Source organism: Protopterus annectens, chromosome 4.part1 (genome assembly GCF_019279795.1).
Source record: "Protopterus annectens isolate FY-2018-M chromosome 4.part1, PAN1.0, whole genome shotgun sequence".
NCBI lineage: Eukaryota > Metazoa > Chordata > Ceratodontiformes > Protopteridae > Protopterus > Protopterus annectens.
Genome location: NC_056734.1, coordinates 799,098,525 through 799,125,722, shown reverse-complemented (window position 1 = coordinate 799,125,722; position 27,198 = coordinate 799,098,525). Strand labels below are relative to the sequence as shown.

Sequence of the window (27,198 nt, the reverse complement as noted above, 5' to 3'; positions counted from 1 at the left end):
ACAACATCTTGAGTTCAGTTTCCACATAGATTGAAATGGGCTCAGTGACCCATCCTCTCCCCGAAACTATCGGTCTCAGAGGGGGGTCAACACTGTTCTTATGAATCTTAGATAACAGGTATAGTTGGATATACCATTTCAAGAAAGTCATATAGATTTTTATCAATTGCTCTAGTCATTAATTTGTCATATAGGACATTCTTTACTGAGGAAATCAATCTGTCTACTTGATACTTCTTGATTTTGTGGTATGTATCACTATGGCTTAACATATCCTGCATTTTCTGGGCATACAGTGTTGAATTCATCACTATTAAAGCTCCTCCTTTGCCAGCTGGCCTGAAAATAACTTCTTTCATTGTTTGCAATTCTTTTAATGCCTGAGACTCATCCTGTGTTAAATTGTAATAGTGTTTACTTTTTCCTTTTGACCTCCGTTCAAACACCTCATTCTCACATAACCGTAAGAACATCTCCACAGTGGGATGATTGCTGGGGACAAAGGAACTTGGTTTTTTTCAACACAGATGATGTTTAGTTTGTACCAGTATTTTCATTGTCAAAAAGACACTTCAACGTAATGTTCCTACCAAAGTACCTTAAGTCTGTCACTAACGCACTCAGGTCAGAACATATTGAGGGTATAAAGCTCAAGCCTCTTTGCAGAACACTCTTTTGGGTAGCTGTCAGCTCATAATCAGATATATTAATTACCAATGAAATCGATCTAAGCTCATTGAGGTTCCTAAGTTACCTTTCTATTTTTCCTCTCTCTGCTTTCTGACCTGGATCTCCCAACATTTTTCTGTGTTAATAAAAAAGGGAGTTGCTGTAACAAAGGTGCATGGACAGATCCCTTCTTTGGTATCATGCTCGGAACTATTTCACTTGAAGGCTGAATGCTTCCTGCTGACGCAGTGTCTACATTCGCTGCATTATCATTTTCCGTTAGCGATGTAATGACCTCGAGCATACCAGAGTCATTGTTAACTATACTACCATTAGTCCTATTGTTAGGAGTATTGCGAGAGGCTAATTCAGGATGTTGCCCATTAGTGTGCATATTACTATGTACTTCAGCATGTACATTCACACTAGAAACAGTCCTGCATGTCACAGGTACATTTCCCATGTTGTCAGAGCGTTCTTTTCTATCTGGTGCTCTCTTATCCCTCAGCCATTGAAACAGGTGACCATTAGTAAAGTCAAAATAATCTCTCTTCAGTTTGTTAATTTTTATATTTTTCAATTTGTTCTCATAGGTTTCAATTTATCTTGCAGGGTTTCTAGCTTAAACAAGCAGCTATCAGGTAATCTCATAATTTCCATTTGCTTTTGCTTACATTCAATAAGAGCAGAAACCTCATCTTCATGTGGCTTAAAGTAGTCTATTAGCAGCTGCATGTATCGGAAGCTTGTCTCTATGTTAATCTCCTGCCATTTGGCCAGGAGATTTGGGTAGGTGCTCCCATAGCTGGGCATACACCTAATTCTCAATCCCCTCGGTATCACATTATGATGTAGACAAGCTTCCATGTGAAATCGCTGCCATTGCAGCCTCTTGAGCTTATAGGCTGCATTCCCAACTTCTCTAAAGATGTTATCAAATTCTTCATTACAGTCTGTAATCAGTTCCTGATTCACACCAGTCTTTATATTGATATCAAATAAAGGATTGTGCATACCTGCATTAAATATAGTATTAGTTTTCCGACCATTTTCCATCACAAAATACAGTGTTGACACCAAAGCAGTAACAAATAACGACTGTGTGAGGTGTTAAGGTAAAAAAACAAGCACAAACAATCAAACCAAAAACCACCTCCAGAGGAAGCCTTAATAGGCAAAAATAGTAAAATGAAAAAAAGTCTTCCACCACAACAAAAAGTTCACTGAGAAATTCTGTTAAAATGTAGGCTTTAATAAAATGAAGAAATAAAAAGCACAAATTGTGCAAATGTCACCAAAATGAGGTTGTCTATGGAGCTTTCTTGCTCCATTCTTTCATATAGTCTCTCCAGCAGCTGACCACTGTCCCTCAAGACAGTATGTGCGAAAGGCAACAACTTCTTGAGTTCAGTTTCCACAAAGATTGAAATGGGCTCAGTGAAAGAGAAGCCTAATTAAGAAATGAAATGGAGGCTTAAGGAAGGCGTGCATCTGATTGCTGTATGTGATTGAGCAATTAAGGATCTTTACTTAACAGCAGTAAGTCAGGTCTACACACTAGGATCTGAAGAAGGTTTTTTAACTGAAAGCGCTTATCCTGTTTGACCTGCAACCTGAATAGCACAATTTGTGCTTTTTATTTCTTCGTTTTATTAAAGCCTACATTTTAACAGAATTTCTCAGTGAACTTTTCATTGTGGTGGAAGCCTTTTTTTCATTTTACTATTTTTGCCTATTAAGGCTTCCTCTGGAGGTGGTTTTTGGTTTGGTTGTTTGCACATATACATATAGGGATTTACTTCAGAAGCTCAAAGTTTCACAACTTCGAACTTCAAATGGCTGAGACCATAAGATCGAAGTTTTGAAACTTCAAAAATGTAATAAAAAAATAATAGAAACAAAAAATGTTTTTTTTTTGTTTACGTTTTTGCAGTACACACCCTGCTAAAAACATATACCAACTCCAAGATCGCAGTACAGTGAGGAAAATGGTAAATATCCCATTCCACACTGTACAGAGATATCCTTTCAACACGTTTGAAGTTTCAAAACTTTGATCTTTTGGTCTCAGTGATTTGAAGTTCGAAGTTCTGAAACTTTGAGCTTCTGAAGGAGATCTATATATATATATATATATATATATATATATATATATATATATGAATGAGACATTTTCAAATTCATATCTATACTATGATAGCTGTCATCCATTCAAACAAAAGTTTAGCGCCGTGAGACACCAAATGATACATCTTTCAAGATTGGGGTGCAATGATGATACCTTTTAACATAGCTTGAGATCACAAAAGACATGTTTAGTGAAAGAAAAGGCTTTGTTATGTTCAGTTGCAAGTGAGATTATTGAGGACAGGAAATAAGGATTTAAACCTATAGAGGAGGACTTTGGTGCATTAATTTTCACATCCATAGGCAGTAAAACACATAATTGTGACTAAGTGGAGATTGCTTCCTCATTTTGGCAACATTAACAGTTTTGTGAAAAATTATCCCGAATTAATAAATAAAATGTCATGGAACAGTAAAATATTTATGAACTTGTAATGAAGGAAGTAAAGAAACTCCTTCTGGTTTCTTGACAAAGAAGTGTATTATGTGCACCAATGTTGCTTTATTAATGTGAAAAATGAAGGTGGATTTCTGAGCAATACCCCCCCCCCCGATGAAATAACTATGTAAGTAGGGATTGGTTTATCCTACCACCTGTGTCTATTAGAGGGCATGTCACACTATCAAAACTGAGAAGAACCCTAGGAGCATATTTACCAGGGGCAGCTCTTGGTATCGGACTGCCCTCCCACTTAGAAAAAAAAAAGAAAAATCTTTAAAACTAAAAAAACAAACAGAAAAAAAAAGCACGAATCCAGACTGCCTTTATCAGCAGTCCGGCTAGAGATAGACAGGTACCCAGCAATCATTGCTGCAAATGCACCCAGGAATCAGTGCAGGGACGGCCACACAGAAGAGGAGGTCTGAACTGCTTCGGCTGCAGGCAGATCCAATCAGGACTGAGAGAGGTGAGCTGCTCTCCTGGGACTTTCATTGCACAGGCTCATTCAGGAGGTAGGTGTAGCAGGTTTTGGTGTGTGTGTGTGTAATGCCCCAGTTACTGGTGGCTAGAGAGAGCAAATGGTGGTGGATAGAGATACTCAGGCTTGAACCCTGTACCTTGGATGGAGGTGGCAAGGACCTGAATTCCCTATCCACCACCATTTCTAAAAAAGACTTGTAGATTTTTGCCTTATATTTGTTCTGTTCCTCATAAAATCTGTGGTTTCTGTATCTACATTTTTCCTTGCAAAGTCTATAGTGTAGTGGTGCACTGGTAGCACTGTTGTCTAACAGCTACAGGCTCTCTGGTTTGATTCTTGGCTGGGGTGCCTTCTGTGTGGTGTCTGCATGTTCTCATCTTGCAAAGATGAGATTGGCATTTCTCTCTGCTCTGCTGAAAATTCTTTTGTTCCAAGTCAGATTAGTTTACTGGTTAAATGTTTAAAAAATAACAGGCATGTGAATTTCAGACTTCATATTCTTCAGAAAGTACATGGTAACACAAAATTGTTCTAGCAGTTGTCTAAGTTTATAACATTGATATTTGAAATTTGTCCCTATTTTGGGGACTGTATTCCCCCATTATTGGCTTTGTCCAGGTATTTGTGCTTGAGAGTTATCTATGGTGAGAACTGTATTCATTGAATGTTTGGGGGCTGAATCCCCCCCATTACTGGCTTTGTCCACATGTTTTTTGCTAAGAGGTTGAGAGCTATAGTGAGAACTGAATTTACTGAATATGTGTGGGGGCTGTATTCCCCCCATTATTGGCTTTGTTCAGGTGTTTTGTGCCAAGAGGTTGACAGCTGTGCTGATAGCTGAATTCACTAAATGGTAGCCATTTAAGTTTGTCTTCCTCTCTTTTACAAAACAGCTGATTTGGCATAGTGGTATGTTTCTCTGACTGTTTTGCACAGGGTCCCCTGGGTTAAAGACGTGGCAGTGAAATGTATGGTGGTAACACAGCATTTTATTCTAGCAACTTTCCAACATTATACAAGCAATGTTTAAAATGTGTCCCTGATTGTCTCCCCCCCCCAATAAATTTTGGCTTTTTCCAGATTTCTTGTTTTGCAAAGTTCAGAGATACAACTGCGTGTCGAGTAGATTTTACAAGGAGCTGAGAGCTGCAGGGGAACAAAACTTTAGTGCTGCTCATTCTGAGTCTCCTTGCATTAATAGCACAACAGGTAGTGTACTTGCTTTTGATGCAGAAGGCTGTGGGTTCTACTCCCACAGTAGATAGATGCATTGCTGATACTGTACTGTGTTGTAAAGTGAGTGGATACTGCAGTCCTTTTTGGCAAAGATACCTAGAGTAGTAACTATGAACCTGTTATCGGTTTGCCATACAGTCCCTATTGCGATATTACTAGCTTATTTTTTTTTAATGCATGCAACATAGGCAATTTATTCCTTAAGGGGAACAGGCACTTTATTTGTAGATGAATAAACAGTGACATATATAGTTGGTTGCTAGCAGCAACCTCTTCATTGTTACAGATTTCTTCAATGTGGAATTATTTAGATGACTTTTACTACTTCAGAAATTGTGCATATTTACTGATACTGGTGGACTGTAGAAGGTTGAGTAGACTTTTATGATTAAAATGTTCTGAATTGGGTAGTTTTGTCATTGGTGCATGCATTTTGTTTCATTGTTTACTGGGAAAATGTTCAAAACAATAAATTTAAATGCCGTCTAACAACTGTACTGTATTGTACAAGGAATATAATTTAGTAGAATCAGGAAGGTGTATCAAAGAGCACATGTATGTTTCATGTGCAAGGGGCCTATGATTTGCAAACAGCCCAAAGTTAATCTTTATCTGCCGCTGGCAAAATGTATTTCCTTTGAATGTGGGTTTCAATGCTGTTTCATTGAATGTGCATTTCAAGGGCAGAGAAGTTTTTAATGCTAAGCCTGTTTTCGTTGTGAGACTGCGTTGCTTTGTTTAGCAGATGTCTTAGTGTTTGTGCTGTAAAATGCAAAATAAAACTTTCAAACGAAATCCAGATCATCATAGAAGTAAAGCAGTATGCACATTAGTATTTATGGTAAATGGAGTGAAATAGCCAAGTAATGGATCATTGGAATGGCTGCAGGGGGGAGGGCTCCATTCGACCATGATTTTGTGAGGGGGAAGGGCGGCAAACTCAAAGACAGCCACAGCTGAACTATATCTCCCAACTGTCCAGATTTTCACAGAATGAATAGATTTTTGCTTCTTATTTTTGCTTTGTCCCTCATAATATTTGTGGTTTTCTGGAAAATCATTTAGGAATTAAGTCACTAAATAATGACAGACACTGAGTTTCAGACTTCATAACCTTCAGAAAAATGCATGCTGAAGTAAGACCTGTTCTATCAACTGTCTCAGTTTATATACGAGTAATTTTAATACTGTTTATGTTCCCCCAATATATTTGGCCTTGTCCAGATTTATTGCATTAACAGGTTGAGAGGTACATGCAAATAAATTGCTTTATAGAATTAGGCATAGCCAAACCTCTCAACTGTCCCCGAATTTGGCTCAAAATGTTGTTCTACCCCTAATAATCCCTCCGCAAAATAGCAATTTTGGAAGAAAACATGGAGGGTTTAAAATTTAGAAATAACTGTAATAATCAGAGTTATAGATTACTTTTATTTCAGAAATGCATGTAGATTCTTTTATTTTGTCAGCTGCTCGAAGTTGGCAGTACTATTATTAAAAAATGTCCCTTCTTTGACAGGTTCCCAGCTGTATTGTGTGGCTATTTTATATTTTTGCATCACATTTTTGGTCCATTTTTCATAAAATTGTTTTTTTGGCAAATTAGTGGTAAATCATTAAAGACTGAAGTTAGAAAATGACAGACATTTGAGTTTCAGATTTTATATCCTTCAGAAAATTCATACTAATGCAAGACCTACTATTCTATTATCTTTCTAAGTTTATAAGAGCAATATTTAAAAATTGTCCTTATTTTTGGGCCTTTGTCCCACTTCTATGTATGGCTTTGCTCTGAGGGTGAGGTATGACAAATGTGTCAGGGACATCAGTCAGCCAGAGACATTTCAAATTGTGACATACTTGTTGCACCCCACTCCCCTCCCCCATGTAGTGACTCTGGATGTGTCCAAGCAAGGCAAGGAGCAGTTGTGCAGTGTAAATGTGCAGGTTATCCCCCCATGCAGTGTAAATGTGCAGGGTATCCCCCCATCCAAGGTAGACACAAGTACTACAGTGGCTTTTCATCTGTTCTTGATTTTGCAGACTGGTCTGGTTTCTGTCATATTTTTGTACTGTTGATTTATGCTTATTACTCAAAGTGCCTGTTGCTCTGTGTTTTAAGTAGCAATGCTTTAATGACTATCAGGTACGCTTGTCTGAGATCATAACATGCAAGTAAGCTTTAATAAGCATACTGTTAAAGAATTTCCAACATCGAAGCCTTTCTGTTGTTGCCATGCAGAGAATACTTAACTAGATAATGTATAAGTGTTGGATATTGAAATGCATATGACAGTATTTGTAATAAAGGACAGGATTACATTATTTTAAGAAGCTCATTACACTTGTTGGAGACTTCCAGTGATCTCTGAGGGCTTTACCCGTAAATAAACAGAATGCCATTCATGTGTGGTCCATAACCTGTACAGTAATCCTTTAAGCAATGTATCTTGACCTTGTTTGCTTTTCATTGTTTACTTTGATCATGTTTTCCCCATGAAACAAGTAGATAGCTGCCAGGCAGCAGGTCTTTTTGGATAAGAAACATTTTTACAAGTGGGGGCATCACAGAGATTGCTACTTTCAGCATGTTACTTGGTACTTCAATAAAGCTGAATATAAATTATAATGCAGTGCAAGGAGAAGTGGTTTGAGTTGAGTGCTGCATGTTTTTGTTATACTTGATTTTGACTGGCATTCCAGTAATGTATTTAAAAAGTAATTTATTTTTTCATGCCTCACAACCTTTTTGTTTCCCTCTTGATATTAACTAAGCTGGCAAGCAGCCAATGCATTGAAATGTTTTTATTCTTTTACACTTCATTTGTCTTGATTGGACTCTCATGAGGGTTTGGCACCCAGGGCAGCATATTTAATTAAAGTTTAGTTTTTGTGGTTTTGAGCATAGCTCCTCCCCCTTTCTAGTTGTCCACACCCCTTCCCATTGACCCCACCCATTCGGCTATCTCCTGCAGCCCCCCTTTGATTTGAAGTCACCAGCCGCCACTGATATTTACAAACATGAATTTTTATATGCAAACAGGATAAAGGAAGCAGCCTTTACAAACATGAACAAGATTGCCTTCATTTCACTAAATTTCTATTTTTAGTATTGGACAAAGTAATCATTAACCCAGAATGAAGTGTCTGCAAGGCACCCTTATAATACAAGGAATTATTGTGACAACTGAGAACAAATGCCACTTCATCCCCAGAGTTAAATTAATCTATTAATAGCCAATGGGTTTTAAAACAAAAATTTGCTAAATTACAAAAGCACCATCATATAAAATATTGGTTGCTATATATTATTCACTCATTTTTAATAGATTGCTACAATTTTTAAATCATATATTATTATCTGTGTTTCTTTAAGGGATTTTGGTTTAGGTCATAATTCATCATTTGTGAGAGTCACATGATTTTGTATGATATTTATACCAGTATTTGTATATTTTATTTATCATTCTGACAAAGCTGGATGGTGCAGTGGTGCAGCGGTTTGCATTGTCGCCTCACAGCAAGAGGTTTCCTTGTTCAATTTTCAGCTGGGGTCTCTCCTGTGCAGAGTCTGTATATCCTCCCTACATTCGTGTGAGTTTCCTCTGGGTGGTCTGGTTTGCTCTCATGTTATAAAGACATGTGTCAGGAGCATTTCTCCTTGGGCCTCCACTGCAAGTCAGACTTTACTTGTAAACAAATGTTAAATAATAAATAAAATAATAAAGTGAATGAAAGTGTTTAATAAACTGTCACATAGAATTTCAGCTTGAGTGTTGCATAGTGGAATGCATTCCTTTTTGATTATTTGGTACTTTTTAACCAAACTGCAGCTTGAACATTTTTGTGGTTACTGGTAATTCTAAATGCACATACAAAAATGCACTTCAGTGCTTCAGTGTTGCATGAATGGTGTAATTTAAAAGTAAAAGAAGTCCTTTTTTGTGTTCTTCAGTTGAAGGTCTGAGACAATGGATTTATGTGAGGGGACCCTTTTTTTCCCCTTCAACAGCAGAGTTGAGGGCAGAGGTTGTGAATTAATCTGTCAATCTAGAGAAGTGGATCTTTATTCATAGGATCGTAGGTTGACAGAAGGCTAATGACCACCATGGCCTTACAACCAATGCAACCCCAAATCCACAAAGGGGGATGCCACCACTGATCCCAGGAACTATCGACCTATTAGCCTGATGAGCCTGGTCTGCAAGGCCATGGAACGTATCATCATGGAACTCATAAACAAAGACATTGGTAACCTCCATACTCTGGATCCCACCCAGTTCAGGTTTGTGAAAGGCAGATCATGCCTCCTACACCTGATCGACTTCTTTGAGGCAGTCACCAAAGCCATGGATGAGGGTAAGGTGGTTCACACAGGCTATCTTGACCTCGCCAAGGCTTTTGACACCATCCCCCATTCTGGAATTATAGCTAAACTCATTAAACTAGGTATAAATCCCTACGTCACAAGATGGGTTCCCAACTGGCTCACTGACAGAACCCACACTGTAAAAGTTACAGACTCCAAATCTGACCTCAAGGCAGTGACAAGTGGAGTGCCACAGGGTTCCGTCCTGGGACCTCTCCTGTTTGGTATCTACTTCTCTGAAGTACAGGCTAGCACAGAAGGCCTCTGGCTGACGAAGTTCACAGATGACTGCAAACTAGGGGCCATAGTCAAGGCCACAAATGATGTGGACATCCTACAGAAGTGCCTCACTGAGACAGATGCCTGGTGTCAGAGCCATGGCCTCAAGCTCAGTGCCAAAAAGTGCAGTGTCATCCCCTTTGGTAAAAACTCTGTACCTATGAACTACCACATAGGCAGCAATCTACTTAACACCGAATGCCTGATAAGACACCTTGGGACCCAGGTGGACAGTAGTCTCTCGTTTGATAGTCACATCACCACAGTAGTCAGGAAGTCCTTCTACGTGGCACACCTCATCATAAAAGGGTTCTCATCCAGGAAAAAGGAGGTCATTGTTCCCCTCTACTCATCACTCATTAGACCCATTATAGAGTACAATACCCCTTTTGGAATGTACCTCACAAGACATCTGCAGCAGCTGGAAAGGCCACAGAAGTACCTCACAAAGAGGATTACTGGCCTCAAACAAATGTCCTACACTGATCGCCTCAAAAAACTCCAGCTTTACTCCATAGCATATCGCCTACTCCGAGGTGATCTCTGCCTGACATATAAAGCTATGTCAAACCCAGAGCTGTTGGACATGCTACACCTAAAGAAATCCCACTCCCTCCAAGCTACGCGCTCTAGGGACCTAAACCTTGTCACCACAATAAACAGGACATGCTGGAGGGATAGATTCCTGTCCCAGAGACTTCCCATACTCTAGAACAGGCTACCCATCTATGTCAAGCAAAGTTCTTCATTAGCACTCTTCAAGAAAAATCTTGATGAGTGGATGGGAAATAGGAAATACACCCCGGGAATCATTTCTGTGTCTCTGCTGAACAGTGGCACAGGAAAATAACTTTCTTGGGTGGAGTAAGCTATGGTACCTTGCTGGCTAGGCTTATTTAGGCCTTTCAGCCGATAGCCTAGTACCTACCTATGAACCTATGGACCCTATCCAGTCATGTCCCGATGTATTGCAGGTGTTTATTAGGAGTGGGTATGTTAGTTATGAATTTTCTAAAGGTTATATGGGGGGAGGGTGTTAGTTTGGGCATAGTTACTGTTTGCCTCCTTCTGTCAGAGACATGGGGATTAGACCCAGGGTGAATTTCTGATTTCCTATCCATTGGTCAAAGTTACCCTTAAATAAGGCTAGGGATGGATTCTGTTTCGCATCAATGTAGAACCTGTTTCAGAGCATGGGTATCCTCTGAGACACATATCTGTCTCACCAACATGTCTTATTTATATTATAAACAAAATTTACATCCTTGAATCTAGTGGTTCTGATGTTGTTCATTTTGCAGATGTGTGAAAGGTCGGTCAGAGCTGAATACGAGGATGCCTTCTATGCCAGGCATAAATCACATCTCAGTAACATGTAGGAGTCCAAGTACAGAGGCAGGGCTTGAAAGTGATACATAACTTGTTTGTAACTTGGAGTCTCTTGTGGGCATTCCAACTGGTTATGTATGTCTGGGCAGGTATATGCTGATGGTGGCATTATACTCAATGATGGAGACTGATAAGGGCCAAATAAGAAGTGATATAACTTCCTTAAACCTGGATGACATATCTTACTTATAACTTTGGTGACAAAGAATGATTTTCTTTCTAACTTGGCCACATGTTGGTCAACAGCCAGGTTACTGTCTACATATGTTATCATATCCCCGACTACTGAGTCAACTCTTAGGTGTGTCTTATGGATGGAGTAATTAGCACTATAATGCATTTCCTAGAACTGAGTTTTAATCCTTGACTTTGGCACCAGTCATGTGTGTGTGTTAGGCCCTCCTGTAAGATGTCTGTGTCATGGGGGAAATCTATGACAGTTCCCAACTTGAAGTCATCTGCAAACCTGGTCAGCCAATATCCCTAGACATTAGACATTACTTCTGAGTAGTAGATGCCAAATAGGAATAGACCCAAAACTTAGTCCTGTGTTAACCTGACCAGTCTCTTAGTGGAAGTGGCCTCACCAGTCATGACTTCCTGGGTCCTGTCTGTGAGCCAGCTGGCAATCCAACGAGTTGTGTAGGGTGTTATGCTCAATTCGCTGAGTTTGTAAACTATACCCAAGTGGGGTATTGCACTGAATTCATTATCCAGGTCCAGATTTGGCAATTCAACTGAAGAATAGAGGGGGCAGGAACTGGTGCCAAGTTCTAGATGAGTCAGCGCCAGTTCTGATCATATCCTGTATACAGAAATTAAACAGCATGTTTTTGATCAAATTTAAAAAACTTTAGCAGTTATTCTGCAGGTCACCCGGGCTTACTCTACAACTTTTGACAAAGAACATGTAACTGGTCCTTTCTCTGTGCCTCTGAAAAAGACATTTGATTGTCTACATCATGGCATTCTTTTAAAATAATTTCTTGTGTTCAGATATGATTAAGACTGTTTAACTTGGCTAACAAACTGTCTCGACTACTCATTGTCTTCTATAATCTACTTCACATCATGATTGACCTAAATTGCTGTCCTTTGACAGTTTATCTTCTGTATGTCATTTCACTGCCTTAGAATCTTCAAACTGTAACTATGATCCTCTGAGAGTCACAATCACCTCCTACTCAAGTCTTCTGATGACATGATCATACTTCATAAGTCACTACAGGATGACCAGAATGACATAACAATGTTTTACACTGGTTCTCTGATCATTATCTTACAGGTAACTCATTAAAAATAGCAAATGTGTTATCTGTAGACTAACTAATTTCCCTCTATTATCTGTCACCAACCCCCCTAAATAATGTTATACAACACGTAAACACCTATAGTGTCTCATTATACTTTAGAACCACAACCTTACATTCAAGTTTAGTTCACACAGTGAATTTGTAACCACTGTAACCAAACCTCTCTTACAGTATTACACAATCGCTGTCCCTTTACACAAGACGCTGCATTACTTAAACCTAAATTTCATTCCTAAACTAGAATGCTGTCTGTATCTTATCCCATTGATAACTCAAAAATTAGGCTAATACACAAGCACTTAAAATTTACAGGTAATTAATCTTGCATATATCAGAATACATAATGCAACTTACTCCTGTCCCCCCAATGCACTTCATGTCAGTCTCAGCCCCCCCCCCCATTTGCCACCATTTTGTATGAGTTACCATTTCTAAGCTTCTGCCCTCCCCTCTCTCATCTCTGCACTATTAATAATTGGCATCCCATTATTTAATACTGACAGCATTGCTGTCAACTTGCAAAGACCATCCTTCACCTTAAACTGCAAGCCTAAAGTTTTATGAGCCATCTGAAACTCATTCTTTGTTAATATGACATAATCTCAAACCACCATCTTTCTGATTTTCTCTGAAAGTGCATTATAAAACAAAGCAACATTTTCAGCAAACCTTGACTGGCAGCAGTACTGTTCATGACCAAGCATTCTTGGAAACCTAATGATTACTCCTTGAAATGCCAATTGATCCATGTGCATTTTGCTGTCTACCTGCAAGTTTTTTATTTGCAAATATTATCTATGCATCTGTATAAGGCAACTGTCCCACTGATTTAGTAGTTTATTTTGTGCTAATTCATTAAACAGCTCTAAGTTTTAAGGTTTGCCTGTTACTTTAGGCTTTAGCTGAAAGGAGTAATTAGACCAGTGCTCATAACTGGACAACAAATGTATAAATACATTCAGAAGTAAACTTCGCAAAAAAAAAAAAAAAAAAAAGCTAATGCAATGTTGATTGTAATTTCTTTTGGAATATCATAACAACAGTCCACTAACCATAGTATATCATTTAATGACCCACAAGGCAATTTTCTCCCATTAATTGCAAAAAAAAAAAAAAAAAAAAAAAATCCTTATATATGTCTCATCCAGCATTTATTTTTTGATCACCATATAAAGTAATTTCTTATAAAGTATCTCATCTTTTATCAAATAAAGCAAGGAAGACTGTATGTATTAATTTCTTATTCCTAAAGTTAAAATTGATATTTTGATTTGCTTATCTTGCCAGTTATAGGAAACATCATTACCTGATTTTATCTGAGGATACCTGGCTCCCTCTATTAAATTATTAATATGAACTAACTGCACACTACCAGCTAACTGTGAGCTAAAACCTCATCTTACTCCCTAGATTGTCAGAGTGGTAGAAAGTCAGACTGCCCTCTAGACTTTCCATAGGTTGAAAAAATTATTTTCAAAACCGCTCTTCTGGATGGAATACTATGTCTCCTATTAACAGAAACATGGTTAGCTGTGCAGAATTTAGAATACCACAGCTGTTTATTATAAGTAAATAAATGCACTTGATTTCATGATCCAGGTTAACCAACAGATCCAAGCTTCCACCCAAACATATATATGCTATCCTTATTTAACAAGGATGCAAACTTTCAACACATTATATTATTAAAATGTATAATACTTGGAAATATTGTTAGAAAACATTTTTTTTCTGTTTAACAATAAGTATTACAAGCAGTTAAAAGGTGTGGCGATGGGGGCTACAGTAGCACCTGCCTTTGCAGGCCTCATTATGGGATGGTGAGAGATGGAATGTTTAGTTAATCTAAGCTTCTTTCCCAATATATTATACTATCCTAGGTTTATGGATGATTTGTTTTTTCTCATTCGGGGACCAGTAAGTTGTTTCTGTTCCTTTCTTGAACAGATGAACTCTAGTAGTTCTTTTTTAAAGTTTGTGGCGGGGGATGTTGGGCAGAAAGTGTGTTTTTTAGATGTTGAACTCAGCTGGCATTTGTATAAAAAACAGTTTGTCAGCAAAATACACAGAAAGAACACCTATGTAAACAATTCTGTACATTACAATAGTAATCACCCTTTATGTATGAAGCATAACATCCCTATGGGACAGATGATTAGGGCCTCTTGAATGGTCAGTGAGGAAGTGGATTTTCATGAAGAAATGATATTCATTACTTCTTTGTTTGTAGAAAGGGGGTATCCTTTAGAAGTGTTAAATAAGATTAGTTTAGAAAGAAAAAGTAGAAGAGAGAAAGATTTTCCATCTATTTTATCTCGAGGTTTGATAAGTAACAACAGTAATAATAATACAAATCACAATTCTGACAACAATAAGAATTTTTCTCTACAGACCAACAGTTCAGTTGTCCCAAGGTTAGCAGTCGAAATGACAGTAGACAGCAGTGGGATAATTTCCACTGTGCATAATAATTGGAAAATTATAGGTGGGAACAATGAACTGAAGTTGACATTAGGTTCCAATCCTCAGTTTGTACACAAAAAAGGTTTAAATATAAAAAGTATGCTAGAGAGGGGTCAAGCGATTAGTGTTGGTGTTAAATCTAATAAACCTAATGGCACTTACAAGTGTTTTAATTGTAATAGTTGTAGGTACATACACGAGGGGCCTTAATTCTGTTTGGATAATGTGTTGAATATTATTAGAATACCTGGTAGATATTGTTGCAACACTAGTAATGTAGTATATATAGCTTTGTGTTCTGGGTGTCCTGCATACTATATAGGGATGACCACTAGATGTCTTAGCATAATAATGCTCTCTTATCCTAGTACTATCAAAACTAAGGATATCAACAATGCACATTTCAGACACACAAGTTTTTGTGAGACATTCAAAAAGTTTTTGTTTTCTATTTTAGAACAAGTTTCAAGATGATGGCAACAATAAGAACAAAGTAGAAAGAAGGGAAACTCTATGGCAACTGAGACTGGGTGCAGACAGTTCTCTAGTTTTAAACAATTCCATTAATATTAAATGTTTAATAGAAAATTGATGATTTCATTGTTTACTTGTTTGTTTTATGTGTTAATGGTTTTATTATATAAACTAATTGTGTTTTTATGGTTGTTATGTTTCTGAGGAAGTCTGTGGATGAAAGCATTAATAAAAAGTTTTTTTACGCTAAGCTGTTGCAGTTCATCTTGGTTTCAGCCTCATCCACCAGTTTATTGTTTTATTTTACATTATATTATTCAGCTAATTATATAATGTACTCTTTTCCAACTGGCAAACTGTTCTAAAACTTACTTCTTGGTCATTTCAGTTATTCTAAACCCACAGATGTCCAATGACATAATATTTCTGTACATAAATTGCTTTTTTTTATAAGAAATCTATATAAACTCTTAAAAGCCTCTAAAATTATTATAAACCTTCTGCTGGCCTTTTAATTTATAAGACTGGATGTAACTGTGACACTGCCAGCCCAGCTATCTGGAATTTTGTAAATATTTCTATGTCATTTGTGAATATTGATATGATTTATACAGAACTGTATGTTATGTAATGAGCTTCAAGAATGTAACCAAAGCATTCTGTGCTGGAACATAGAAGATTAACTTATAAAACTTCAAGAAAATAATTTGAAATTAAGTGTTTTATGATGTGCTATAAAAGTTAGCTTCAATGCAGCAAGTAGAAAGGATGTCTACAGCTAGAAGTTTTTCTATTGTCTGGAAAGAAAAGTAGTTACTAGGTTTAAAATGTAAAGTGTTTTATTGCTTTATGACTTCCTAGCAGCTACACAGTTCTGAGCAAACATCTGAGAGATATATATTTCTCACACATAGATGTTAAAGTTCTGTTAAGTTTCTGCTTAGCCTGGGGACTGAAGTCAGGTAACAAAGATTGATGTCACCCAAGCTAACCCAGCAGAAAAATGTGATATTAATTTAAGAACTTTCTCAGAGTGACACTATGCATTTTGTATTTTGTCTTTGACGTGGAAACATCCACTCATCAACACTTGCCTTGCTAATAGTAAGTAACCATGGTACAGTAATTTCTTTTAGATATAGATAGGAATATAGTAAAGATTAGTTTAGATGTTTTCTGTATTTATTTGAGACTGCCCTGCAATGTTGTTTTAAAATATTCCTGTGATTCTGAACTATGAAGTAACTTTGTTTGTTTATCGAATATTGTTTTGTTCTTTTATTATTTATTATTTAATATATTTAAACCTATCTTTGTGGCTGATATTTGTGAGACATATTTAAGCTCTTAAGAGTACTTCCATATGTATTTGGTGACACTGTACTGTCCACTCCTAAATAGCCTTGCAAGTCTTGTTCAACACTACCATTTGGATTATTAGTAACATTACAGAGTAGGATTGGACACCTTTTGTAAGAGCCTTATAGTAGCTGATAAGTAGGGGTTGGTGGCAGTGATAACTACCTTATAGTCTAGGCAAAAGGGAACATAGCTAGTAAACCTGTGGCAGCCTTCCACAGGTATGTGTGTGTATTTGTATATAAATCAAATCTCGAACTGTGTGTGCGGGTGTCAGCTACTTGGACAGGGACATGAAGTACTGGTTGGACAGAGAAGGTGCTGGAGGTCTTGGCTTGACCCCTCATCTGAGATCTAAACCCTATAGCTGTGCCAGTGGAGAGTCTTATTGGGGATTTGGAGAAAGAGGGAGAAACCAGCTCCAGACTGATTGTGGTCTCTGTGTGCTCTTCAAGGAAATTTCACTTTACTGTTTGTGTACTTGTCATCCTCCCATTGTGTACATCCCTCACTGTTGCCAGTGGTGCGGACTGAGGCTCCTTGATTACTGGGCCAGTACAAGGCCATCACAGTAACATTATACAGATTTCATTTTTGTCTGCCTTTAAATATAAATTCAGTAGTATGTCAGTATGTCTGCGATTATCCTGTTGGTCAGATCAGGGCTACATTTTTTTTGTACCACTTTATTGACCTGAGTTACAAATATAAATAAATTAGGTAATTAAATAGTCAGAACTTGAAGCCACATGTGCATGCTTATTAGTATCATTTCATCTTCTAGAGAGCCACTGGGAGGAGTTTCATGCCACCAAGAAGTGTCCATTTACTTCATGTAATGTGTACTGTATTGCTTGAAATAAATTTTTTTCTTGCTTTAAAAAGACAAAACTGAAAGTTATCTGGTTGGCTGATTCAGGGGACAATGACAAATGAAGAAACTTTCTGTTAGCAGTGTAGTGTAATAACAATTAAACATTCCAGAGAAATAAAAGCATGAGCGTATGGCATCATAGCAAAAGCTAAAGTTGCTCCTATGACAGAGAAGGTTAAAGAGACTAGATTGCAGTGGTTTGTGCATATGTGCAGGAAAGCAAAAGATTTGGTGAAGAGGATTTGGAAGACACAAGAAGAAAGCAAGAGGAAATGAGGACATCAAACAAAGGTATAGATAGACTGAGTGAGAGAATACCTGTGACAGTCAGAGAAGGGAGGACAGTGACCCTGCATTGAGAGAGGTGGTGAGAGTTGATGCCTGTGACCCCATGTATAAAAACGGAAAAAAAGAGGGTTGATGACGATAATGATTTAAGCATTAGACAGAATGAAAATCACAATTTTAAGTCTCTTTCAGTATTTTATTTGTTTACATACTTGCTTTACTTTTTCATTTATTAACTTCATGAGTGAACTGGTATTGAGACCGATATGGAAGTGTTTATAGAAAATAAATTTTCTCTTCCAAAAATACTATTTTAACAATCAGGTGACTGATTCCCCCGTCTTAAAATTGAGGCAAGCTGAAGCAGAAGTAACACTAGGTCCTCAAAAGGTCTACTGACTAGTTTATATAGTTACTGTCTGAATCTATTATATTAAACTCTATATGTGTAATTATGTTCCCCTCTGTGCATTGGTGTAGTTGATTGATCATTACTGTTTAGCACATATTTATTTTTGTTTTAAACAGTCATAAACCTGTTCTTCAAATGCATTTCTGTATGATTCCTGTCTTCCTTCACTGATCAAGCAGGTATCCTCCACAGTATGTCTAATACTTCTGGTAATGCTTTTTCCATTGGCATTCTAAGTGTGGGTATGTTTTTTATGATACTTTATAGTGTAAAATATCAAATGTTTGAGATATGGAAGAGAATAGTACTTTCTTTGGCAAGACATATTTAACACAAAAGTTTACTCCATTAAACTGGAAAGCATGCTTGTTTTAATCAACTTCCTCCTACAATAAGTGTGACTTTGAATTAATTTTACTAACCTAAGCATTTTTTTAATTTTGCTCTTTCCTCTAAATGTAACCACATTAGTTTGAACTTACTGCAATATGAATCAGCACAAGTAGTTTCTATATTTAGCGATGTTAAGTGACCAGTATCAGTATGACAGTCATTTTATCTACTTTGGCATTAAACTACCAAAGAATGACTGTTTCCTGCTCATGCAATGTGGCTGAAAAAAGATCATTAAACAAACAATGCTCCTCCTTGCAGATTATTCTTATTTTAAACTCGTCTTCATACTCTCCTTATCATATATCCTGAAAAAATGTTCAAATATGTAAAATCTCCTTATATAAAACTAGGTCTCATATTCCATTTTAATCTCCTTTTGAAAAAGCTCTTAAATACTATTATTAATTTAATGTTATTTTGCACCCCCCATCCCATACACACACAAATGCATGCACTATGCCTGGCATTTAAGCTAGTCCATAAGATAAGCAAATTTAGTTAGCAAACTTAGAACAAGACACAGACACACCAATACTCAAATTCATTGATATAGTCAGCTCTGGTGGCATAGAGAAATGTGGTTGACAGACTGCATTTAAATATTAAAGCCAATAAGGCAAATAATGACATAATTTCCTGTTGAAAACAGAAAAAAGTTTTGCAAATGAAATACATATGTGTATATGTATAAAAGTGTTGTATATATAAGAATGTTAACAACAAAAATTAAATGTATTCAAAAAAATATATTCAAAAAAATATATAAAAAATACATAAATTATAAAATGATAACTGGACATTGTATCAAAACTTGTGAAAAGTATTATAACTTGTCATTAAGACCTGGGGAAAAAAGACCCCCAGTTTCACTATCCATTTCTTTTCTTTGTTATTAAGTAAATCATGCCATCTTGTTCTAAAATCTTTATTTCCAAAAACTCTATCAATAATTGTGAAAGTGAATTTAGCTGTTGAATGAGTAAGTGAGTGTTTGTACAGTGCATTGGTCATTCTACCATTCCGAATGTCCCCCAAATGTTCGGACATACGACATCTGAATTGTCTTGAGGTCTGACCAATATAAAATGCTTGACATGTACAAGTTACTAAATAAATAACCCACTCACTTCCACAGTTGGCAAAGCACTTAATATCAAATAATTTACCTGTGTTTTTGCTAGTAAAATTCTTGGTTTTGAAGATGTATTTACAAAATGAGCAATGTCCACATGGATAACACCCCACCAATCTATCTCCAGAAAGAGTGGTCTGATGATAAAGGCTGGATTGAGCCACAACCTTTTTATAATAAGAAAAATGTGACCGAAGAGTTTTGCCTTTTCTATATGATAATTTGCATCTATCCCCCAACCAGTCATCTATTCTTATATTACTTTTGAGTATATTCCAGTTTTTATTGATGATGTCTGTGAATTGAGAAGTGTTCCACCCAAAAGTGGTAACTAGCTGGATAATATCCTGTTTGTCTCGAGAATGTTTTGATTTATATGATAATAAGCTTTCGCTGGATTGATTAGATGCCCATGTAGAGGCATTGTGGACATTATCATGCTGGTACCCTCTCTCTAGAAATCTATCAGTCAAATCTTGTTGACATATGGTTAAATCTTGTTCAGAAGAGCAAATTCTTCTAATTCTGAGAAATTGTGATTTGGGAATATTATTGATTGTATGTCTGGGATGTAAACTAGAGGCATGTAGCAAACTGTTATATTGTGAGTACTTCCTATAAACAGTTGTTCTGAGTGTGTGGTCGGGTTTTCGCTCCAAATGAACATCTAGAAAATCCATTTCTTGTGCATGATAGTTAACAGTAAATTCAACGCCCCGCTTATTACAATTAAGATACTCCACAAATTCTGAAAGATATTCTGAACCCCTTCTCCAGACTAACCAACAGTCATCCAAGTAGCGCCGCCAAATATCAATCTCAGGCAAGTATAAATTGTGCATGCCATCATAGATAATCTGTTCCTCTATATACCCTATAAATAAATCTGCATAAATAGGGGCAAAAAAAGCCCCCATAGCTGTACCCTGAATTTGCCAGTAGCATTGGTCTTGGAAATAAAAAACATTCCTGGTAAGTATATGTTCAGTCATACAGACTAAAAGAGTGTTAAAACCAGGAGGATAAATGTTAGTTCTATTCAACCAAAATTCCAATGCCATCAATCCGGCCCAATGGGGAATGCAGGTATATAAAGACTTCACATCCAGAGTACACATAAGCCAATGAGATTCCATTTGGGATTCCGAAACTATTTGAAGAAATTCAGTTGTATCTTTAATTCTGGCCCTGATGTATATCAATAAGGGCTTCAAAGACTCAGTTAGATAGGCGGACAAGGGTTCAGTGAGTGAACCAATTCCCGAGACTATAGGTCGACCTGGAGGTTCCAAAAGAGATTTGTGGATTTTGGGTAGAAGATATAAATATTGTTTACGGGGGTCACGTACTGTTAGTTGAATTCTAGTTTTGGCACTAATGATCCCCTCCTCTACTGCAGAATCCAGAAAGGCATCTATAGCTTTTTTAAATTTGGGGTTGGGTCTACAGGCATTTGGAAATAATGCTGATTGTTCGACAACTGTCTTTTACCTTCAGCCCAGTAATAACTGGAATCCATAATGACTATAGCCCCACCCTTATCTGCTGGAAGAATAACAATATCGGTATTGGATTTGAGATCAAATAGTTCCTGTTGTTCATCCATGCTAAGGTTCTCTCTCAAGATGTTTCCTGAACCCAAAAGATGGTGAAAATCTTTCATGATGGTTTGTTGGAATACATTCACATGTTTATCCATCGGTGGATTAAAATTAGATGGTCGAAAGCGAAATTCAGTAGATCTTTGAGTGTTATCTTGTTGTTCAAAAACAATTTTAAATTGATTTTACGACAAAAAGCCAAAGTATCAGCAACAAAATCACTTTCGTCCACAAAACATCCTGGAATATAGCCAAGTCCTTTATTTAACAAAGTTTCTTGATGAGAGGTAAGTACATAGCTGGAAATGTTATGCATATTAGAAAATCTAGGATTTATTTCACAACACTCTGAAGAAAACCCTCTAGGGTGTCTATGCTTGTGCTTACGCCCCCCCCTGTGTCTTCCACATCTAAAGGGAATTGAAAATGTCGACCCTTTTTTAAAATGGGGGAGTCATTAGCATGGTTGGCTTCCGTATCTGTAGCAGAGGATTCCTCACCAGAAGTAGTCCCTTGTGAGGAATCCTTCTTTAATATTGACCTAGGTCTTTTTTTACGTGTAAAAGTGGGATTATTGGGAGTCCCGCTACCCCCTGCAAACCTCACACTTCTCTGTGTCTCAAAGGGTTTACCCTTTTCGTAATCTTGCACATCCCTATTGAATTTGTGTAATTTTTTCTCCTTAAGACCATTCTCAAAAGCCACCAATTCCCTGGATAATTTACTCAATTTGTCCTTAAAGTTGGGTAAACTTTCATATTCTTTCAACTGATTACAAGTTTCCTGCACATCACAAATATTGACTTGTACCATCCTTTCATAAAATGAGGCTAATATATTCACAAATGACATGGAGGCCCTCTGCTGAGCCAATTTCCATTCCTGTAAAAGAGTCTCATCTGCTTTGCTAACCAAAGGCTGATTTTTAACTCTTAAGCCTCTCGGTGTTATGTTACGATTTTGATAGGCTTTAGAGAGCCTCAAATGCCAAATATTGCTGCGTAAAGTTCTAATTTGTTTATCCAATTGAATAAACAAGGAACTACAACCGCCAACTGGATCATTAATACTATTTTCTTTGGAACCATTATCCAATCCTATTCCAAAGATTTGGATGTCATCTTTGTCTACGCACAAACCATGAAGTAATTTATTAAGATCCATGGCAATAAGTTGTAGGTTGAGTAGTAGGTCAAATGTGACGTGTTATATAAATTAGCAATAAGCTGTATATTGCCCAGAGAATCGATGGTCTGTTGAGATGTAAAATAGGAAATAGAAAACCAGTCACAGAGAAGTGTATTGCATGCCAAGGGACCAAATCTCCCAAAGTAATCACAGACCCAGTTAACCTCATTATACTGCACAGAAAATGTAAAAATATGAAAATGGAAGCATAAAGAATCCACAAATATGACTACAAACTACTAAACAGTCTCAAAAATACAAAAACATCTTTGTATTATAATTGACCTAATGCAAAAGCTTAGTATAGTAAGTAACACCAAACAAAAATTGTTTGGTCTATAATAAAGGTAAATTATAACTGAATATGAACCATGACCATAGTCCTGATTAGCAAGGACAAACAATAGCTCCCAACTGTGTATATATATATATATATATATATATATATATATATATATATATATATAAAAATGAAATACCTCATATATTAATACAACACACAGAAAAGAACCTAATATTACATCTATGATGCTGATCAATATTAATCTAGAATTGGTTAATACAATACTGTATACATGACCAGCTTAAATCGTTGATGAAACAAGAATGCAAAAAATGAACTAAAAAAATATATACACAGATAAAGTAGAAATATATTACAATGTTAATCTCTAAATATGAGCCAAAAGTTAGTATATGCTGAGAGAAACATGCTAATCAGACATCTGACAATCACCCCTGTATATTCAAAGTACTACTGTCCCTATAATAATAGGGTAACTCACAACTTATATGATATATTGGGTGCAATTGTATACGACCAAATAGTTGTAAACAAAAAGCAAGAAAAACAACATAAAATGATTATGAAAAACAAATGAACAAACACTCAAAGTTCGAATATAAGATATACCATTGTTCCAAAAAAAGAACTAGCAACCATCTATTTATAATAAACCACAATAGGTATAAAAGGTGGTAAAATCCCAATAACTGCTGATGATTGTTCAATAAAATAAAATGTCAATCCACTGTTCAGAAAAAATGTTATATCCTGGAAAAGCAAATGTATCAGTTGCCTTTCACTGTAAATATGCACCACAATCTTGGATATGTCCCAGTACCATCGAAAAATGTAATCGATGCCAACCAAAGTACTTTCAAAATGAACAGGTGCTGGTAAATGACGAATATTTGAAAGTTGTCACGAATGACAAAAATCTTCGTAAAAAAAGAAAAAAATGGTAGTAATATCCCAAATACTCAGCCACTAGAAACATTATTGGTAGTGAGATGAAATGTTCCTGCACGACATTGCAACATATAATATTTAAATCCAAACGTAATAATAATCCACAGTAAGGACAGAGTCTAAAATGTCCACGTTATAAATAAAGATAATATAGAGCAAAACTCTAAATACACTCACTAGAACACACCAAAAAATAAAATCCAAAAAGGCGATGAATCAGCCAGTAGTTCAACTAGGGTCTCAACAGGAACGCCAACAAGAAATACCAAATCTCCGATGAGGAATCCTCTCCGACAGATACGCCAAGCCACACCACAAAATGGCTTCTGCTTCCAAACTCCGAAAGCCAAGAGCCAGCAACAAACAACCTGATGACTCCAAAATGAAAAAAGCTAGCAAATACAACAGGTGCACGAACCACAGTAACTTGAATATAACACACAAAAAGCCAGCACCAGGGATTGAAGCAGAATGATGCAAAAATAGAAACAAAAATGTTTATTGGAACCAGACCGGTTTCAGCTTATAGCTTTCCTCAGTGGCAATACATGAAATGTGGTTGACAGACTGCATTTAAATATTAAAGCCAATAAGGCAAATAATGCCATCATTTCCGGTTGAATCCAGAAAAAAGTTTTGCAAATGAAATACATATGTGTATATGTCTAAAAGTGTTGTATATATAAGAATGTTAACAAAAATTAAATGTATTCAAAAAAATATATTCAAAAAAATATATAAAAAATACATAAATTATAAAATGATAACTGGACATTGTATCAAAACTTGTGAAAAGTATTATAACTTGTCATTAAGACCTAGGGAAAAAAGACCCCCCAGTTTCACTATCCATTTCTTATCTTTGTTATTAAGTAAATCATGCCATCCTGTTCTAAAATCTTTATTTCCAAAAACTCTATCAATAATAGTGAAAGTAAATTTAGCTGTTGAATGAGTAAGTGAGTGTTTGTACAGTGCATTGGTCATTCTACCATTCCAAATGTCCCCCAAATGTTCAGACATACGACATCTGAATTGTCTTGAGGTCTGACCAATATAAAATGCTTGACATGTACAATTTACTAAATAAATAACCCACTCACTTCCACAGTTGGCAAAGCACTTAATATCAAATAATTTACCTGTGTTTTTGCTAGTAAAATTCTTGGTTTTGAAGATGTATTTACAAAATGAGCAATGTCCACATGGATAACACCCCACCAATCTATCTCCAGAAAGAGTGGTCTGATGATAAAGGCTGGATTGAGACACAACCTTTTTATAATAAGAAAAATGTGACCGAAGAGGTTTGCCTTTTCTATATGAGAATTTTCCCAGGTCTTAATGACAAGTTATAATACTTTTCACAAGTTTTGATACAATGTCCAGTTATCATTTTATAATTTATGTATTTTTTATATATTTTTTTTGAATATATTTTTTGAATACATTTAATTTTTGTTGTTAACATTCTTATATATACAACACTTTTATACATATACACATATGTATTTCATTTGCAAAACTTTTTTCTGGATTCAACAGGAAATGATGTCATTATTTGCCTTACTGGCTTTAATATTTAAATGCAGTCTGTCAACCACATTTCATGTATTGCCACTGAGGAAAGCTATAAGCTGAAACCAGTCTGGTTCCAATAAACATTTTTGTTTCTATTTTTGCATCATTCTGCTTCAATCCCTGGTGCTGGCCTTTTTGTGTGCTATATTCAAGTTACTGTGGTTCCTGCACCTGTCGTACTTGCTAGCTTTTTTCGTTTTGGAGTCATCACGTTGTTTGTTGCTGGCTGTTGGCTTTGGGAGTTTGGAAGCAGAAGCCATTTTGTGGTGTGGCTTGGCGTATCTGTCGGAGAGGATTCCTCATCGGAGATTTGGTGATTCTTGTTGGCGTTCCTGTTGAGACCCTAGATGAACTATTGGCTGATTCATCGCCTTTTTGGATTTTATTTTTTGATGTGTTCTAGTGAGTGTATTTAGAGTTTTGGTCTATATTATCTTTATTTATAACGTGGACATTTTAGACTCTGTCCTTACTGTGGATTATTATTACGTTTGGATTTAAATATTATATGTTGCAATGTCGTGCAGGAACATTTCATCTCACTACCAATAATGTTTCTAGTGGCTGAGTATTTGGGATATTACAACCATTTTTTCTTTTTTTACGAAGATTTTTGTCATTCGTAACAACTTTCAAATATTTGTCATTTACCAGCACCTGTTCATTTTGAAAGTACTTTAGTTGGCATCTATTACATTTTTCGATGGTACTGGGACATATCCAAGATTGTGGTGCATATTTACAGTGAAAGGAAACTGATACATTTTCTTTTCCAGGATATAACATTTTTTTCTGAACAGTGGATTGACATTTTATTTTATTGAACAATCATCAGTAGTTATTGGGATTTTACCACCATTTATACTTATTGTGGTTTATTATAAATAGATGGTTGCTAGTTCTTTTTTTGGAACAATGATATATCTTATATTCGAACTTTGAGTGTTTGTTCATTTGTTTTTCATAATTATTTTATGTTGTTTTTCTTGCTTTTTGTTTACAACTATTTGGTCATATACAATTGCACCCAATATAACATATAAGTTGTGATTTACCCTATTATTACAGGGACAGTAGTACTTTGAATATACAGGGGCGATTGTCAGATGTCTGATTAGCATGTTTCTCTCAGCATATACTAACTTTTGGCTCATATTTAGAGATTAACATTGTAATATATTTCTACTTTATCTGTGTATATATTTTTTTAGTTCATTTTTTGCACTCTTGTTTCATCAACAATTTAAGCTGGTCATGTATACAGTATTGTATTAACCAATCCTAGATTAATATTGATCAGCATCATAGATGTAATATTAGGTTCTTTTCTGTGTGTTGTATTAATATATGAGGTATCTCATTTTTATATATATATATGTATATATATATATATATATATATATATATATATATATACACACAGTTGGGAGCTATTGTTTGTCCTTGCTAATCAGGACTATGGCATGGTTCATATTCAGTTATAATTTACCTTTATTATATAACAAACAGTTTTTGTTTGGTGTTAATTACTATACTAAGCTTTTGCATTAGGTCAGTTATAATACAAAGATGTTTTTGTATTTTTGAGACTGTTTAGTAATTTGTAGTCATATTATTTGTGGATTCTTTATGCTTCCATTTTCACATTTTTACATTTTCTGAGCAGTATAACAAGGTTTACTGGGTCTGTGATTACTTTGGGAGATTTGGTCCCTTGGCATGCAATACACTTCTCTGTGACTGGTTTTCTATTTCCTATTTTACATCTCAATAGACCATTGATTCTCTGGGCAATATACAGCTTATTGCTAATTTATATAACACATCACATTTGACCTACTACTCAATCTACAACTTATTGCCATGGATCTTA

The 27,198-nt window shown here is 36.1% G+C and overlaps 1 protein-coding gene across 1 annotated transcript in view; it reads right to left on the bottom strand.

The window, feature by feature from the left end:
• Positions 1-21,402, bottom strand: part of LOC122801308 (P2Y purinoceptor 12-like) — a 40,869-nt gene extending 19,467 nt beyond the window's left edge. Inside the window, exons 1-2 of the mRNA XM_044070852.1 lie at positions 21,195-21,402; positions 1,344-1,685 (exon numbers count right to left, since the gene is read on the bottom strand). Of these exons, the coding sequence (XP_043926787.1) occupies positions 1,344-1,685; positions 21,195-21,402 (550 nt within the window). The remainder of the gene's footprint in view (positions 1-1,343; positions 1,686-21,194) is intronic.
• Positions 21,403-27,198: the final 5,796 nt, after the last annotated feature.